Source organism: Panthera leo, chromosome A3 (genome assembly GCF_018350215.1).
Source record: "Panthera leo isolate Ple1 chromosome A3, P.leo_Ple1_pat1.1, whole genome shotgun sequence".
Classification (NCBI taxonomy): Eukaryota; Metazoa; Chordata; class Mammalia; order Carnivora; family Felidae; genus Panthera; species Panthera leo.
The window spans coordinates 113,636,182-113,651,684 of record NC_056681.1 but is presented as its reverse complement, the minus strand read 5'-3'; the positions used below and the strand labels follow the sequence as shown (position 1 = coordinate 113,651,684).

The 15,503-nt window shown below is 35.0% G+C and overlaps 1 protein-coding gene across 9 annotated transcripts in view; it reads left to right on the top strand.

Annotated features, from left to right (window-relative positions):
* BIRC6 (baculoviral IAP repeat containing 6) overlaps positions 1-15,503 on the top strand; it is a 224,370-nt gene that overhangs the window by 34,641 nt on the left and 174,226 nt on the right. For all 9 annotated transcript variants that reach the window (XR_006200904.1, XM_042933289.1, XM_042933288.1 and 6 more), the window contains exons 4-9: positions 878-1,071; positions 3,825-3,936; positions 4,782-4,864; positions 9,786-10,008; positions 10,088-10,248; positions 14,518-14,576. Coding sequence is in view for 8 of the 9 variants with exons in the window: in XM_042933289.1 (XP_042789223.1) it covers positions 878-1,071; positions 3,825-3,936; positions 4,782-4,864; positions 9,786-10,008; positions 10,088-10,248; positions 14,518-14,576 (832 nt within the window). In the remaining variant the exon portion in view is untranslated. The remainder of the gene's footprint in view (positions 1-877; positions 1,072-3,824; positions 3,937-4,781; positions 4,865-9,785; positions 10,009-10,087; positions 10,249-14,517; positions 14,577-15,503) is intronic.

Sequence of the window (15,503 nt, the reverse complement as noted above, 5' to 3'; positions counted from 1 at the left end):
GTGAGCAAAGATAGGATATAAAAATGAAATGGTTTTATAGACTTACTTCTCTGGAAGGATAATACTGAGCATCTTTGCTTTCTAACTTTTAAAATAATTTTTATGTTAAATAATTATAGTTAATATTTGTTGAATGCTTACTGTATTAAAGATTGTACCAATTCTCACTTGAATTTTCTTAAGAACATTATGTGAGTAGGTATTTGTTTTTCCCCATATCACAGAAGCAGGAGAATGAAGTTAATTTGATCAGGGTCACATAGTTGATGATGAAGATGGTCTTGGAATCCAAGTCTGTGTAACTACAACATCTGTGCTTTTAGTTGCTTCGCTGAATTAACTAACAACAAATACATAAGAGTCTGCTAAACTGAAGTAAATCCTCATATGCCAAGTAGTGATACACTGTACAAGTATATAAGTATGTATGTATATATATATATATATATATATATATATATACACACACACACACACACATACATGCACACACAAGTATTATATATACAAGTATATATACAAGTATGTTCACAAGTATATACACAAGTATGTTCTTATGAGTGGAGATGTTTGAGTGCCTAGTTTGTGCTTAACATTGTAAATGTGCTGGAGGAATATGAAAAACAACAGATGATTTTCGTTATCCTCAATTGTTGATGCATACGTAAGAAGATGTGCTACCATCAGGTTCTAAACTTTTTCTAATTGAGGTTTCATTTTTTTCTATAATTGCAAGTTTCTGCTTTAAATGTTGAGTTAATAGAGTAAACTGACCTGAAACTGATAAGTAGTTCTTTATTTTGTAATGTATAAGTTATAGTTTTGGTTTAAACTGTTGAATACATTTTTCTTTGCTTTCATTCCCAATTTATTTCAGTGGGCCACAGTTACATTTCATCTTCCTCATCATGTGTTGAAGTCCATTGCCAGTGCCATTGTGAATGAACTCAAGAAAATAAATCAAAATGTTGCTGCCTTACCTGTGGCATCCTCAGTGATGGACAGATTGTCTTACCTCTTACCTAGTGCTCGTCCAGAACTTGGAGTGGGGCCAGGCCGTTCTGTGGACAGGTATAACCTTGCTTATGAAGAGATGTGACAGTGAAATTGAACCAATTAGGTTTTGATTAACCAAGAATAACAAAAATTTAATTATGATTGAAAATGTATTTCAAAATAATTTTGAAAACCATTCAGATTCTCGTATCAAAATACTGAAGTGAATTAGTATTTGAATTGCGATTAAATAATTTCTTTTGGTGCCTGGGAGGTATTTAAAGAGGCCATAAAACTGTACTTTGAAAATTCCAGCTCTGTACATAGTAAATATTTGAGTCCACTTAAAAATATAATTATTCAGTAGAGAAGAAGAATTTTGCCTGGTTGAAATTTTGTGACCTTTGAGATAAATTTTTATAAGTTGAAAAGCTATGCCAGAATCCATGTAGAAGAGCTATATATTGTTTCCTACTTAGAAAATGAGAAGAGTTGAAAAATCAGGGTGATATTGAATTACAGTTTCTGTGCCTCCTTCCCTGGATTTAAGCAGTTCACAAAAATCTTAGTTTGGCCAGTATTTTCTTCAGTAGAGATTCATTGAGGTCCTACTCTGTGTAATACTAATTAAAAAGTCAGTAATATGTTCATTTAAATGTTAAATTTGAAATAACATATATCAGGTTCTTACTAAAAGTACTGAAGTTTAGAAATGCTATAAGGAAATATTAAATCTAGCAATTTTGATAAGTTCACCTTTGCCTTCCCATGTATGGGGAAAATTTTACATTTTCACATTTTCACTGGATGTGAATTATAACTTCCTATGCTTTTTTTCTGAAGTACATTTATAAATAGTACATGCTGATGTTAACAAAGGCACTACCGAATAAATTAGCTTTAACTTCTATTAAGTGTGGCTCTTACATTAGTTTGCAATATTTATTAGCTTATGTCTTGGTAAACTTGAGACTTTTGCTTAATCAGTTGCCTATTTTTTTGTTGAGTGATTCTATTATATAAATAACTTCTTTTGGTTAACATTTGGGAAAGATTTTTATATTCTGTAGCAGTATTGCAATCTGTGTCTTTTGGGTAAAATGTAGAAACTACCATTTATAATCTGAATAGCTTTTAGGTAATAGGTAGTATGGCTGTCATTAAAATATTCCTTAGACTATGTCTGGAGAGGGGGGTGGAAATATGTACCTGGAATAAGTATTTCTTTTCCTAGAGCTGTGCCTATCTTGAGATTATAAAACAGCCCTTCAGAGCTATTTTCTTTGCAAACAGTAGCTAGGTTTCTAAAGAAATCATGCAAGCTGTGGTAAATGTCTTATTTTAGGAAATGCGTTCAGTGGATAGGATATTCAGTGTTTCTGGAGGTGTTTAAGTGTCTCAAAATACTAATTTTGATGTAGTCTGTGCTGTTTTTTTCAGTAAAAATGCATCTAGGAACCTCATAAGGACATTCATGAACTTAGGTCTGTTGGAGGTTTGAGTCAGGGTCTGTTAGATGCTGTTGTTCTTTTGTTTGGTAATATAAGTAAGTGGACAGTTTTCTGTCTGACACAAATCCTGAAGACATTTATAGCCTGTGAATGATAAGGCTTTTCTAACCCAACAACTTTGTTTTTTTCCCTTTTCTTTTCTAATTTAAAGCGAGTGAGAGCCAGCGAGCGGTGATGAGGGGCAGAGGAGAGAGAGAGAGAGAGAGAGAGAGAGGGAGAGAGAACCTTAATCAGGTTCCACACACAATGTGGGGCTCAATCCCATCTGGGATCATGACCTGAGTTGAATTCAAGAGCCAAATACTTAACCAGCGGAGGCACCCAGGCACCCCTGTTTTGTTTTTGTTTTGTTTTTTTTAAACCAGAACACAACTATGAGTTAAACCTAAACTCCCTGGCAATATTGTAAGAAATTATGTGCTAATTTAGGGAAGAATTTAGAGAAAAGTATTTTTCTGGTCTCACTGTGATGACCTTTATACCACTTTCTCTCTTTTTCCCCCTTCCTCTTATCATTTGGACTTTTGTATTTGGAGGAATAACCTTTGCTTACCAGTTCTTTCTTTCTTGAAGCCATTTAGACTTTTTCTAAATTGGGTATCATTCTTTAAAAAATAGTCTAGGTTGGGGTGCCTGGCTGGCTTGGTTGGTAGATCATGTGACTCTTGATTTTGGGGTTGTGAGTTTGAGCCCCCCGTTGGGCATAGAGCTTAATTTAAAAAGTAAATTAAAAAAACTCACTTAAAAACATAGCCTAGGTTATAGGTTTAGTCACAGCAAGCTATATATTTTAATATGAAAACATATGAAGATTTCCTTTTTTGATAATTCCCTGAAGGGTATAGCTTTCCTGGAAAAGGATTTCTCTGGAGAAAGAACAGAAGGAAAACTGCTTTCTACTTAAATTTTTTTTAAACCAGAAAATACTTTTTCAACAAGGTTGAGATAAAACCACTGTTCCTTTGGTTGTGGTTTTATCCATTTATGTAAAACTTGGCACATGATGAAAGCATATGGTTCTCTATCTTTACGTTTCTAGATTTTCTGTTCTCTGCTTGGTAATTCTGCAACATTCGTTAATTTAATCTGTCTCTGGAATTATCACTTGTAGCCGTCAATCTTTTCTTTTTGCCTACACTGTTTAAGGGAAATTGCTAAAAGTAATCATTTTTAGTTTAAAATACAGATTGGAACTTGGTCATTAGTCCATTCCCAGTTTTTGTTGATAATTTAGTAAAATTTTTCTTCATTGTTAAATAGGAGCGTCACTATAATTTGATGCCTACCTTCGATTACATAAAGTATGTTTACTTTTAGATCATTGATGTATAGTGAAGCTAACAGACGGGAGACATTTACCTCATGGCCTCATGTAGGCTATAGATGGGCACAACCAGATCCCATGGCTCAAGCTGGATTTTATCATCAGGTGAAAAAGACTCAGAAAACATGTTTTTCAGTATGCTTTTGTAGTCTTCAGTAAAATCATCAACATTTTAATACTCTTTCAAAAACTTACTTTATGCAACCTTGCTGTGTGCTTTTGTTTTTGCATTTGTGTGAGTTGTTTTATTCTTGGACATTTGATCATAATACTGACTGGCTATCTCCTATATCCTGTATTGTGTACAAAAAGGAAAAAATATTTGTTACAAGTAACTAACAGCTGAGTTAATGCTTCATAACTATTTTCTTTCAGAAATCAGATATATATATTTTTTAACTATATAGTAAATTTACTACATCTGTGGTCATAGTAGGTGCTAAGTAGAGTAAGTGCTCAAAAATATTAATGTTTGTTTTCAGACGTATATGTTCAGATTTTGATACATTTTATATATATGGCATTTTGTTTCATGTGTCTTGAAGAATATGACACAAATTAGGTTCACTAGTTAGCTTTCCTTTTTTACTTGGCTTTCTTGTGTTGTTGTATGATATTGTTTTTAATAATAAAATCCATTAGACTCTATTTCCTTATATATTTAACTGTATTTCAAATACTTTAATAATACAATTAGAAGATGCTAGATCAGAGATTGAGTATGTGTGTGCCTCCATGTTTGATTTAGTGCTCATTTTTTGATGAAACACGATTTTTCAAATAAAGCGAATATTTAAGCATTAGGGCACTCACTGTATTTTTGGGACCAGTGTATAGATTGTCTTTTCCTCAGTATGGTATTTTACCTAAAATTATGAACTTTTTAAGAAGTGTTTTCATTAAAAGGTTATTTTAATATTAAGCTTTTTGTCTTCTTTATAAACTTGCAGCCTGCCTCATCTGGAGATGATAGAGCCATGTGTTTTACTTGTAGCGTATGTCTCGTTTGTTGGGAACCTACTGATGAACCTTGGTGAGTTTTGATTTTTCTGGATGTGATAGGCTAAGTTAGTCCTATAAGTAGGCTTTTAAACTTTCCTTATTTCATCTAGATAGAGTAATATTTTTGCCTTTTTGCCATCTGTATTTTTGCCTTAGTCCTAAGAGAATGAGAGTGTTATGCTCTGTCACATCAGTTGGCGTATAGTAGCTAAGGTCTTTGACTTCCTAAAATCTACATGGGAGAAGTGCCAAAGAAATAGAATTAGGCTCTGAAACCAGAAGGCTTTGACAAAGTAAGCTGATACAGCATGATAAACGTCAGCAGTTTAATCCTGGTCTGTTGAGGGCAGCCTATCAGTAGGGAATCCATAGAGGATGGCCTTATGATTTACATTTTTTTAAAGTTTTTTTTTTTTTTTTAATGTTTATTTATTTTTGAGAGAGAGAGAGAGAGAGAGAGAGAGCGAGCTTGAGTGGGGAAGGGCCAGAGAGAGAGGGGGACAGAGGATCTGAAGTGGGCCCTATTCTGACAGCAGAGAGCCTGATGTGGGGCTCAGGCTCACCAACCATGAGATCATGACCTGAGCAAAGTCGGACGCTTTAACTGACTGAACCACCCAGGCACCCTACAGTTTACGTTTTTAACTTTGAAGTAATTTTAGGGAGTCTGTGGTAATTTGAATTCTAGTGGATGAAACTTTAGTACTTGGTTAAATATTTGGGGCACCTGGGTGGCTCAGTTGGTGAAACACCCGACTCTTAGTTTTGGCTCAGGTCATGATCTCACAGTTTGTGGGTTTGAGTTCTGCCACGGTCTTTGCCCTGACAGTGTGGAGCCTGCTTGGGACTCTCTGCCCCTCCCCTGCTAGCACTGTCTCTCTCAAAATAAATACATAAAAAAGAAAAAGGGAAGAACTTGGTTAAACATTAGAGAGCATGTATCAAAACCTAATTTTTATGAATAACTGAGGTCCTATTAATAGAAATAGTAATTATAATAACAAGTATTTATATAATGCCACTTACCACATACCATCCTATGCACTTTATATATTTTTAACTTGTTTAATTCTCACATTAGCCCTATGAAGTAGATATTATTATCGTCATTTTATAGGAGAGAATGGAGAATAGTCCCAACTTAATCCTTATAGTCACTCAGTGAGATAGGAATTATCCCAATGTAAATACAGAAAATAAAATTTGTCAAAGGGGATATGGCTAATAAGTGACGGAGCCAAGATTTGATTTGGTTTTAAGATACATCATTTCTTTTGTAGTAAAATTAGTTTGAGGTTTCTGAATGTTAATCAGCTGATGTGAATGGGGTGAACTAGCTAAAGTCTATTGGAATGTGTGCATGGATTCCAGCTTGCAATGGGGTATACTGCATGAAACATCTGTGGACTGCGAGTCAAACACATGCAGTTTCCAGTTTAGGTTAAAGTTCTATTTGGAACTCAGTCTTTTCCCCTAGAAACCATTTATATATGTATAGAAACAATTTTTTTTTTTTTTTTTAATTTGAGAGAGAGAGAGAGAGAATGTGAGTGGGTCAGGGGCAGAGAGGGCAGGGGAGAGAGAATCTTAAGCAGATTGCACTAAACACAGGGCTCGATCTTATGACGTGATCTGAGTTAAAATCAAGAGTCGGACGCTTAACTGAGCCACCTGGGCACCCCAAGATATAGAAACAATTTTATTTTATTATTTTTTAAAATGTTCATTTTTGAGAGGTGGGGGGGAGAGAAAGAATCCCAAGCAGGCTTTGCACAGTCAGCGCAGAGCCTGATGCAGGGCTTGAACCCACTAACCATGAGATCAAGACCTGAGCCAAAATCAGGAATCAGACACTTAACCGACTTAGCCACCAAGGTGCCCCTAAAAACCATTTTATTTATTTATTTGTTTGTTTTAAAGTTTATTTATTTTGAGAACAAGAGCAAGAACGAGGGAGGGGGAGAGAGAGAGGGAGAGAGAACCTGAAGCAGGTCCACACTCTTAGGACAGAACCCGAGGTGGGGCTGGGGCACACAAACCATGAGATCATGACCTGAACCAAAATCTAGAGTTGGATGCTTAACCGACTGAGCCACCTAGTCACCCTTAGAAACCATTTTATTTATTTGTTTAGTTAGTTAATTTATTGCAAGAGTGGGAGAGGGTGGAGAGAGAGAGAGAGAGAGAGAGAGACCGAGAGAGACACAGAGACAGAGAGAGAATCCCAAGCAGGCTTCATACTGTTAGCACAAAACCTGACGTGGGGCTTGAACACAAGAACTGTGAGATCATGACCTGAGTCGAAATCAAGAGTTGGATGCTTAACTGAGCCACCCACGCACCCCTAGAAACCATTTTAATGTGTCCTTTTAGTTTCTCAGGCTGATCCTCAGTTATTTAACCCACCTGAAAAATTATGTCATGATTTTATAGAATATAAGTTTATTCAAAAATATTTTGATTGTGGGGAATTGGTTCAGATTTTCAGCTTGGTCAGAGAATCAAAGATTCTACCCCTTCTTTGTCCAAGGAAGGATTCAGGATTCTTCAAATTTGAGCAATTGATAGTATTTTTGATGGCCTGAGGACAGTGTTCTAAATGGGTAAGATTGAGCACAGCTGGGGAGCTGAGCCTAGGTACCTTCTGAATCTGTAAGCGGGAAAAGAAGGAAGACTTACAAGTGGAGAATGGGACTCTCACATTTTGATGGTGGGAGTCAGTAGAACTACTTTGGAGGGAGATTGAAGTTTTTAAAAAATAAATTGAGCACACCCTATTATCTGTTAATTCTACTTGTACTTATTTACCCCAGAGAACTAATTCCTCTTGTATGCAAAGAGGCATAAAAATGGTTGGAAGCTGCAGTTGTAAACATGGAGTCATCTTAAATACCTGTCAGGATGGAATAGCCAAACAAAATATGGTATACTCATAAAATCTATTATCCAACAAGTAAAAATAAAAGGAATCAATAGTTTGCTCTCTATTAATCACCTTCAGTAACTTTTAGGTATGTTATTTTATCAAAAGATCTGTTGTAGAATGATTCATATAATAGTACTTTTTCTTTAAAATGAAAAAACCCTATATTATATGTATAAAAAATATTTTAGAAATATACCACTTAAACTCATAAAAGTGGTCATTTGGAGGTGGGAAAAGAGATTACTGGGATTGGATATTATAATTGAGTGATATTTAGCTTTATAATCATGTGTTGTGTAAATAACATTTTAATTAAAAAGTTAAAACTTAGGAAAGAGAAAAATATATTAGGATTTAGCTGGAGGGAATCCAGTTGAAATATATGCTTGGGGGATGCCATGTAAAAGCAATTATGTAAGACATCGGTGTATTACAGATTATCTAGGATTTACATATGGATATAGGTAAGTTGTAGGTACCTTGTATAAAGAAATATGTACACCCCAAGGAATAGCATATTTTTTAAGTATAGTTTTTATTTCTTTGCCATGGAAATGAAAAAAAAAAAAAAAAAAGACTTTTTTTGGTAGAAACATCGTGGCATTTCAAATAATGCTGTGTAATTACAGCTAGTGAAAGTAAAAAAAGAATAACCAGAAAGAAACAAAGTAGTCACAAAGTTGGAGAGATAATTTTTTCAGTGTAAAAGTTGATCCTGCTTTCAATATTTGAGAAAATTATTTTTTTAAGCTTTTTCTTTTAGTGTTTATTTGTTTTTGAGAGAAGGGGAAGAGACAGCATACGAGCCAGGGAGGGACAGGGAGAGAGGGGAGACACAGAATCTGAAGCAGGCTCCAGGTTCTGAGATGTCAGCACAGAGCCTAGGCAGGGCTTGAACTTGTGTAGCATGAGATCATGACCTGAGTGGAAGACCCACGCTCAACTGACGGAGTCACTCAGGCGCCCCCCAAAATAAATTTTGTTTAGAGGTTATTTATCTGGTCTGGTCCTGTAGTTAATGTATAAGATGTATTTGCGCATCTTTTTTTGTTTGTTTGTTTTTTAAGTTTATTTTTGAGAGAGGGAGTGAGCAGAGGGAGGAGCAGAGAGAGAAGAAGAGAGAGAATCCCAAGCAGGCTATGTGCTCTCAGCCCAGAGCCCAATGAGGGGCTCGATTCCAGAAATCATGAGATCATGAGCCGAAATCAAGAGTCGGGTGCTTAACTGACTGAGCCACCTATTCACCTACGTGTGTTCTTAATCTAGGTCATTTTATCCATACTCTGTAGATCTTTTTGCTTTCAGATCTTTACTAAAAGATTTTTTGTGTTACGAATGGCATTCGTTGAGTTTTTACTCTATATCATTTATATTGTGGCCACTGATAAATGTAAGTATGCATATAATTATATATAATTTAAAAATTGCTTTATTGAGAGATCTTTGACATGTAAAAATTACATATATTTAAGGGGTATAACTTGATGTTTTGGTACATGTACACTCTGAAAAGACCACCACAATCAAGCTAATTAATACATCTATCACCTCTGCTTAGTTGCCATTCTGTGTGTGTACATGTGTTAAGATCTAATTTAAGATATATTTGTTTCTCAAATTTCAAATATATAATACATTCTTATTACCTGTTGTACCTTTATGGAGAATTTTAAACTGAAACAGAGTAGTTATTTATTTACAGATGTAGGAAACTGTGAGGAATTATCAGAACTTAAAACAATTTTATCAGTATGTTAATAGAGTATAAATTATACTGTAGTGTTCTGTGTCATTTGAGACTGACCTTCTATGTAATCCATTCAAGTGAAGAGTAACTGCTACCAAAGTGAGTGGTAGGATGTTAGTGATCTTGATCAGATGGAGTGATTTGGTATTTGAGTCTTTTTAATAAAGTCTAATTAATTGTTTTTTTAAAAAAGGAAAGATCCTGGAGTTCTCTTTTAATCTACAGATTTAACAGCTTGATGTTGTTCAGTAAACTTTTCCTTCCTTAATCTGTATAAAGGTCTGAACACGAGAGACATTCCCCAAACTGCCCATTTGTGAAAGGTGAGCACACACAGAATGTGCCGTTGTCAGTCACTCTCGCAACAAGTCCTGCACAGTTTCCTTGTACGGATGGAACTGACCGAATATCTTGCTTTGGGTCGGGGAGCTGCCCTCATTTTCTAGCTGCTGCAACAAAACGAGGAAAGATCTGCATATGGGATGTTTCCAAACTTATGAAGGTATGTTTCAATTTTGAAGTGATAGATTAGTAGTTGAGGAAAAAAATCAGTTTTAAACTTAGGCTTTTCATTTGTTTAGGTGCACTTAAAGTTTGAAATTAATGCCTATGATCCAGCAATTGTACAACAGCTTATTCTGTCGGGAGAGCCAAGCTCAGCAGTTGAATCCAGGAGACCAACTTTGGCATGGCTGGAAGACTCCTCCAGTTGCTCAGATATACCCAAATTAGAAGGAGATAGGTATGTGAGGTTTTTTTTTTTAGTGGCATTTATAAAAGTCAGGTGTTTTCCTAAATTTTATATTTTCTTAATTCTAATTAAAGAGGCAGAAAAAAATATTAGGTCAAGAGAATGGAGAATAAATGTTCAGTTGTTAGATCTGAAAGAGCTCTGTGATTCTTGAGAAAAGTTTTTCATTCAGAAATGCTATAGTCTGTAAAACGTACTTTTATATTCTGTCTCAATCTGTGCCAACTGGAAATAATTGCTGCACTGAAAAATAAAGTCTAAATAATGAAATGAAATCCTCGGATTATACTTGAAGTTTTATCTTGTTGTATATTTTTTCCTAGAGCAGTTGAACCAAATGATTTTGGTTTCCACTTTTTTTCATTGACACCTTAAATTGTATCAGTACCGTTGGATAGTGAAAAAAACTTCTGGCTAGGCAAGATGACCCAATTATGTAAAATAGTTTATCAGTAGTCAGCAGTGAGTTGAGGCATGATTGCTAAAGAGACATTCTGGTAAAAATGCTGTGTTGGATTCTTTTCCATTCAGCTTTTCTGACAGTCTTGATTTCTGTAGCTGTATTTGATCTGCGTGGGGGTAAGAGAGTCAAAGTATAATCTCACTTCACCCACTCGTCTCCCAAGACACTGCAGTTGTAGCTCTGAACTCGGCTAGAACTATAGAGGAATGTCTGCAGTGTAGTCAGGTGGACCGAATAAAGGGTTCCACAAAGTACCCAACTTGTGGTAGGCAGTAGAAGCTACTCCCTTTTAAGATTCTGAGAGTAGCAATGTGAAATGGAGCCTATTTAACTATGGTCAGGTGCCCTGATGCTGAGGAGGTCTATCATTTTTCACTTGCAGGGGCTTCTTATGTTACTGATGTGTGATCGATGTTATATGCCACAGTTCGTGGTTGAACAGTATTTTGCTTCATAGTCCCTTTGATGGCGTGTGTTTTCATTAAGAACTCATGTAAAATTTTATTAGTATGAATTATTTTATTAAGGGAATTAATGGAAAATTCATGATATATTAGTTGGGAAGGTTAGCTCTGTCTAGTCTGTCTTGGTAATGATAATGTATAAATTCTGGGTAGGTAAATGAATGTGGCCTGAGCTCTGGAACAGACTGAATTAAAGCTTCATGGTTGTTTTTAGTTATTATAAATCCCTGTGAGAACTTGATGGGAAAGCACCTGACCTATAATTTGAGTTTTGAGCACATTTGTCAATAGGACTAGAAAGTAAGTGTGCTTGAGGTCTGTGATTTTCTTAGTGGAAAATTTATATAAGATGATGAAATTAGTATGTGCTTTTAAACACTTATTTACTTATTTTTTTATTATTTAAAAAAATTTTTTTAAACATTCATTTTTGAAAGACAGCATGAGCAGGGGAGGGGCAGAGAGAGAGGGAGACACAGAATCCAAAGTAGGCTCCAGGCTCTGAGCTGCCAGCACAGAGCCTGACGCGGGGCTCAAACCCATGAACCACGGGATCATGACCTGAGCTGAAGTCGGACACCCAACCAACTAAGCCACCCAGGTGCCCCTGAACACTGATTTTAATTAGAACTTTTGTCTTGGGGTTTTGTAATTTGGGGATTAAAAATTGAATTCAAGACATACTCTTTAAGATTACGCCGATGCGCGCGCGTGCGCGCACACACACACACACACACACACACACACACACAGACACACACACACACTCACTTAGGTAAAATGTACATTTTTGGTAAACGTGTATCCAGTATTTCAGGTGGGCAGGTACTGTGTGGGGTAGTGTGCTGGAGTTGGGATATAAACCTCTCTGCCTACTTTTAAGAGGCAGTCTTTCTAGGATAGAAGGACACTTTTCTCCTGAGAAAGTGAAGCGAATCATACAGAAAGAGTACTCTTAAGTTGGGGTGGCAGGAGGAAGCCGAAGAGGTGGAACTTCATATCTAACCTCAGTCTCCCTCTCTGGCCTTCCCCTCCCCCAGAGGCAGCAGGATTTCTGTTGCACTGGTAGTAAATATAATGAACTAAACTACTACTGATTTTGTGCTACAAGATACAATATATTTGGTTTTAAAATATACTCTGTGAGTTTCATTAGCTTGAAGAATTAATATTTAATTGAACAGATTAAAGCTTAGCCAAGATGCTTAAAGTAGTTAGTAGTATAGTTTGCCCACGAATTGTTTATAACCCTTTCTACTTAAAAGGCAACATTTTTCTTTGTTCTGAATTCATTCAGAGAAGAATTTTTATTTGGGAAAGAAGAATACTTATTTGGGGACACACTTAATTTTAATGAATTAACATTTTTGTCTCATTTGTATATTATGTTTTTCAAATGGGTAGAAATTTCCTGCATTTAATTTTGAAGTTGTTTATAGTATTGATGTATCAAAACTAAGGTATCCCTGTAATCTTCAGTTTTCAAAAACAGATAATCCCAACTAACCATTTAAAACTTACTTATAATATCTGGTTTATTTTGCACATTTATTACTCTGCAAAAGATTTTGTGTGTGTACAAGGGTTCAGGAAATGTAGTGTGTATTATATACCTAATGCATGCTTAAAGTAGAAAAATTAGACAATACAGAGAAGTAACTTGAAGAAACGTAGAGTACCCATACTCACATCATTCGGTTATGTTAATATATATATATGTTAAATTTTTTAATATGTATTTATGTTTTTTAACCCATATTTAAAAGTTTTATTGAGGTATAATTACATATCACAAAATTCACCCTTTTAGTGTACAATTCAATCATTTTACTCATGATTTTATTATGTAATGGTATGAGAATTTTTCTGTCATAAGCTATTTTGAAAAAACTGTATTTTGAAAAACTTTAGAAAGAACCTTTTTTTTTTTTTTTTTTTTTTTTGTCTGTTAAGGTGATTATCTGGCAACCCTTTGGAACATTATTTGTAATATTGTAAGTTATTTGTAAAGCCTATCAAGGTGCCTTGAATTTCTTCCTTAAAATATACAACTACTTTTTTAACCTTTTTTTCATTATAGGTGGGTAATATTTGGTTATTTTCCTTAATGTAAAAACCTTTCGATACTTGAAGCTTGTTGTATCTTGGTTTGGAGTTCTTCATTATGGGTAATTCCCAATCATTAATATTTCCTCTTGGGATTTAATTTTCCCGGTATCTTTATTACTTCTCTGAAACCAGCCAGTTAGTATTTAAATAGTTTGAGGCTAATCAGCAACTGATCTTGAACTTCTGCACATTTTTCTTTGTTGTTGTTTTAAATTATAGCACAAAATTGTTTTATGGACAGTTACTTCTACTTGAAAAATTTAAAACACAGGAATTTGTCAAAAGTGTCTGAGTCTTCCCCCTCCCCCATATTTCAAACTTTTTTTAAACGGAAATTACTAACTTATATTTCATTTAAAGCAAGTACCTGGTTATTTCAGTTGTAAGTGAAATACATTGTTTCAAAAAGGGAGAATTAATATTTACTTTCCTCCAAAATGAATCTTTTTATTTTTGTAATTGAGGTCATCAGAATTTTAGCACTGCTGTAGAAATGCTGATTGTTAGAGTACAGACACAGCCTAATATTGTGCCAGAGTGATCTTTTGTTACTTTTTTTCTTGTTGGTGAACAATAGAGAGTGAGGATAAAGATAATGCCAAGAGGGAGGCTGGTGATTTTTTGACACAGTGAAGAGTAAAGGAGGAACTATTGTCTCTTCTTAACCCCTGACTTCTGAGTTGTAATAGTTTCCCTGCTTGTCACAGAGTTCTTATCACCCCTTCCAAAACCAACCAAATACAAAACAAAAGTGAAATACATGCATGTGTGTGAGTACGTGTACATACACACCTATTTAGTAGCTCTTTTATTTTGTTCTAGGACAGCTTTCCGGAATTCTGTAACACAGTGTTATTAAAATTTTGCTACTAAAAGTTTGTACTTGATGTTATTAGCTGCTTCTCTCTTTTATCCTTTTATTTACCTAGATTATTTTCTGTCATACCTTAACGGTCTTCATATCCCTACAAATTTTATTATAGATTCTTAGTGGTTTCCACACCCTTTTCCAAGCAGATGCTTATTTCATGATTTTAAGGTAATCCATTACCAGCATTATTAGTCACTTATGATCTCAGACTACTTATATGTCATTTAAGCTAGTTTTAATAGTTTTGTATGATACTTATATTTGAGATACAAGGCAGTGGTCATTGTACTTTTTTCTTTGTCTCATGTATACTTTTTTTGGAAATTTAAATTATTTTTTGCTTTGTCTTTAAGTGACGATTTACTGGAGGATTCAGACAGTGAAGAGCATTCCAGATCAGATTCTGTGACAGGTATGTAAAAAAAATGTTAGTCTGTTTTTTTAAATCTTTGCAGTTGTTCATTTGTAGGTAAAGCTAAATATTACTTAATTCTAAATTTCTCAGTTAATGCAAACTCTGAATTTTCACTAATATACACAGAAAACTCAAATTTGCACATTAGAGGTCTTGAATTAGTATATATGGAGTCCCATACTTATATTTTAAATGGTACATATTCAAGCCAAACAGATTGAAGTGATTTTTATTTTTAATGTTTGTTTATTTTGAGAGAGAGAGAGAGAGAGAGCGCGCGCGCAGGCGTGCGAGCAAGCATGAGTGGGGGAGGGGCAGAGGCTCTGAGCTGTCAGCACAGAGCCCGATGCAGGGTTTGAACTCACAAACTGTGAGGTCATGACCTGAGCTAAGTCAGACGCCCAACCGACTGAACCACCAGGCACCCCTGAAGTGATAGTTCCACTGAAGTTTTGTCATAGGTGTCAAGGAATTGACATTAAGACAGAATGTGTTCAGTTTATTTGCATAATTTATTCTGTAGTTATATAAAAGTAATACTGAAATTAAGATTCTTTATTCCCAAAATAAAACAGGTGAATAGAGAATAAATTTTAAAATATATTTTAAAATATAAAATCATAGACATTAAGGCAATCGAGTAAGTGCTGCCTTTCTCATTATCTTATGACATATTAGGGTGAAAGACTGTACTTTGCATTTTATTTTATTTTATTTTATTTATTTATTTATTTATTTTTAACGTTTATTTATTTTTAATTTTTTTTTTTTTTTTTAACGTTTATTTATTTTTGAGACAGAGACAGAGCATGAACGGGGGAGGGTCAGAGAGAGAGGGAGACACAGAATCTGAAACAGGCTCCAGGCTCTGAGTGGTCACACAGAGCCCGACGCGGGGCTCGAACTCACAGACTGTGAGATCGT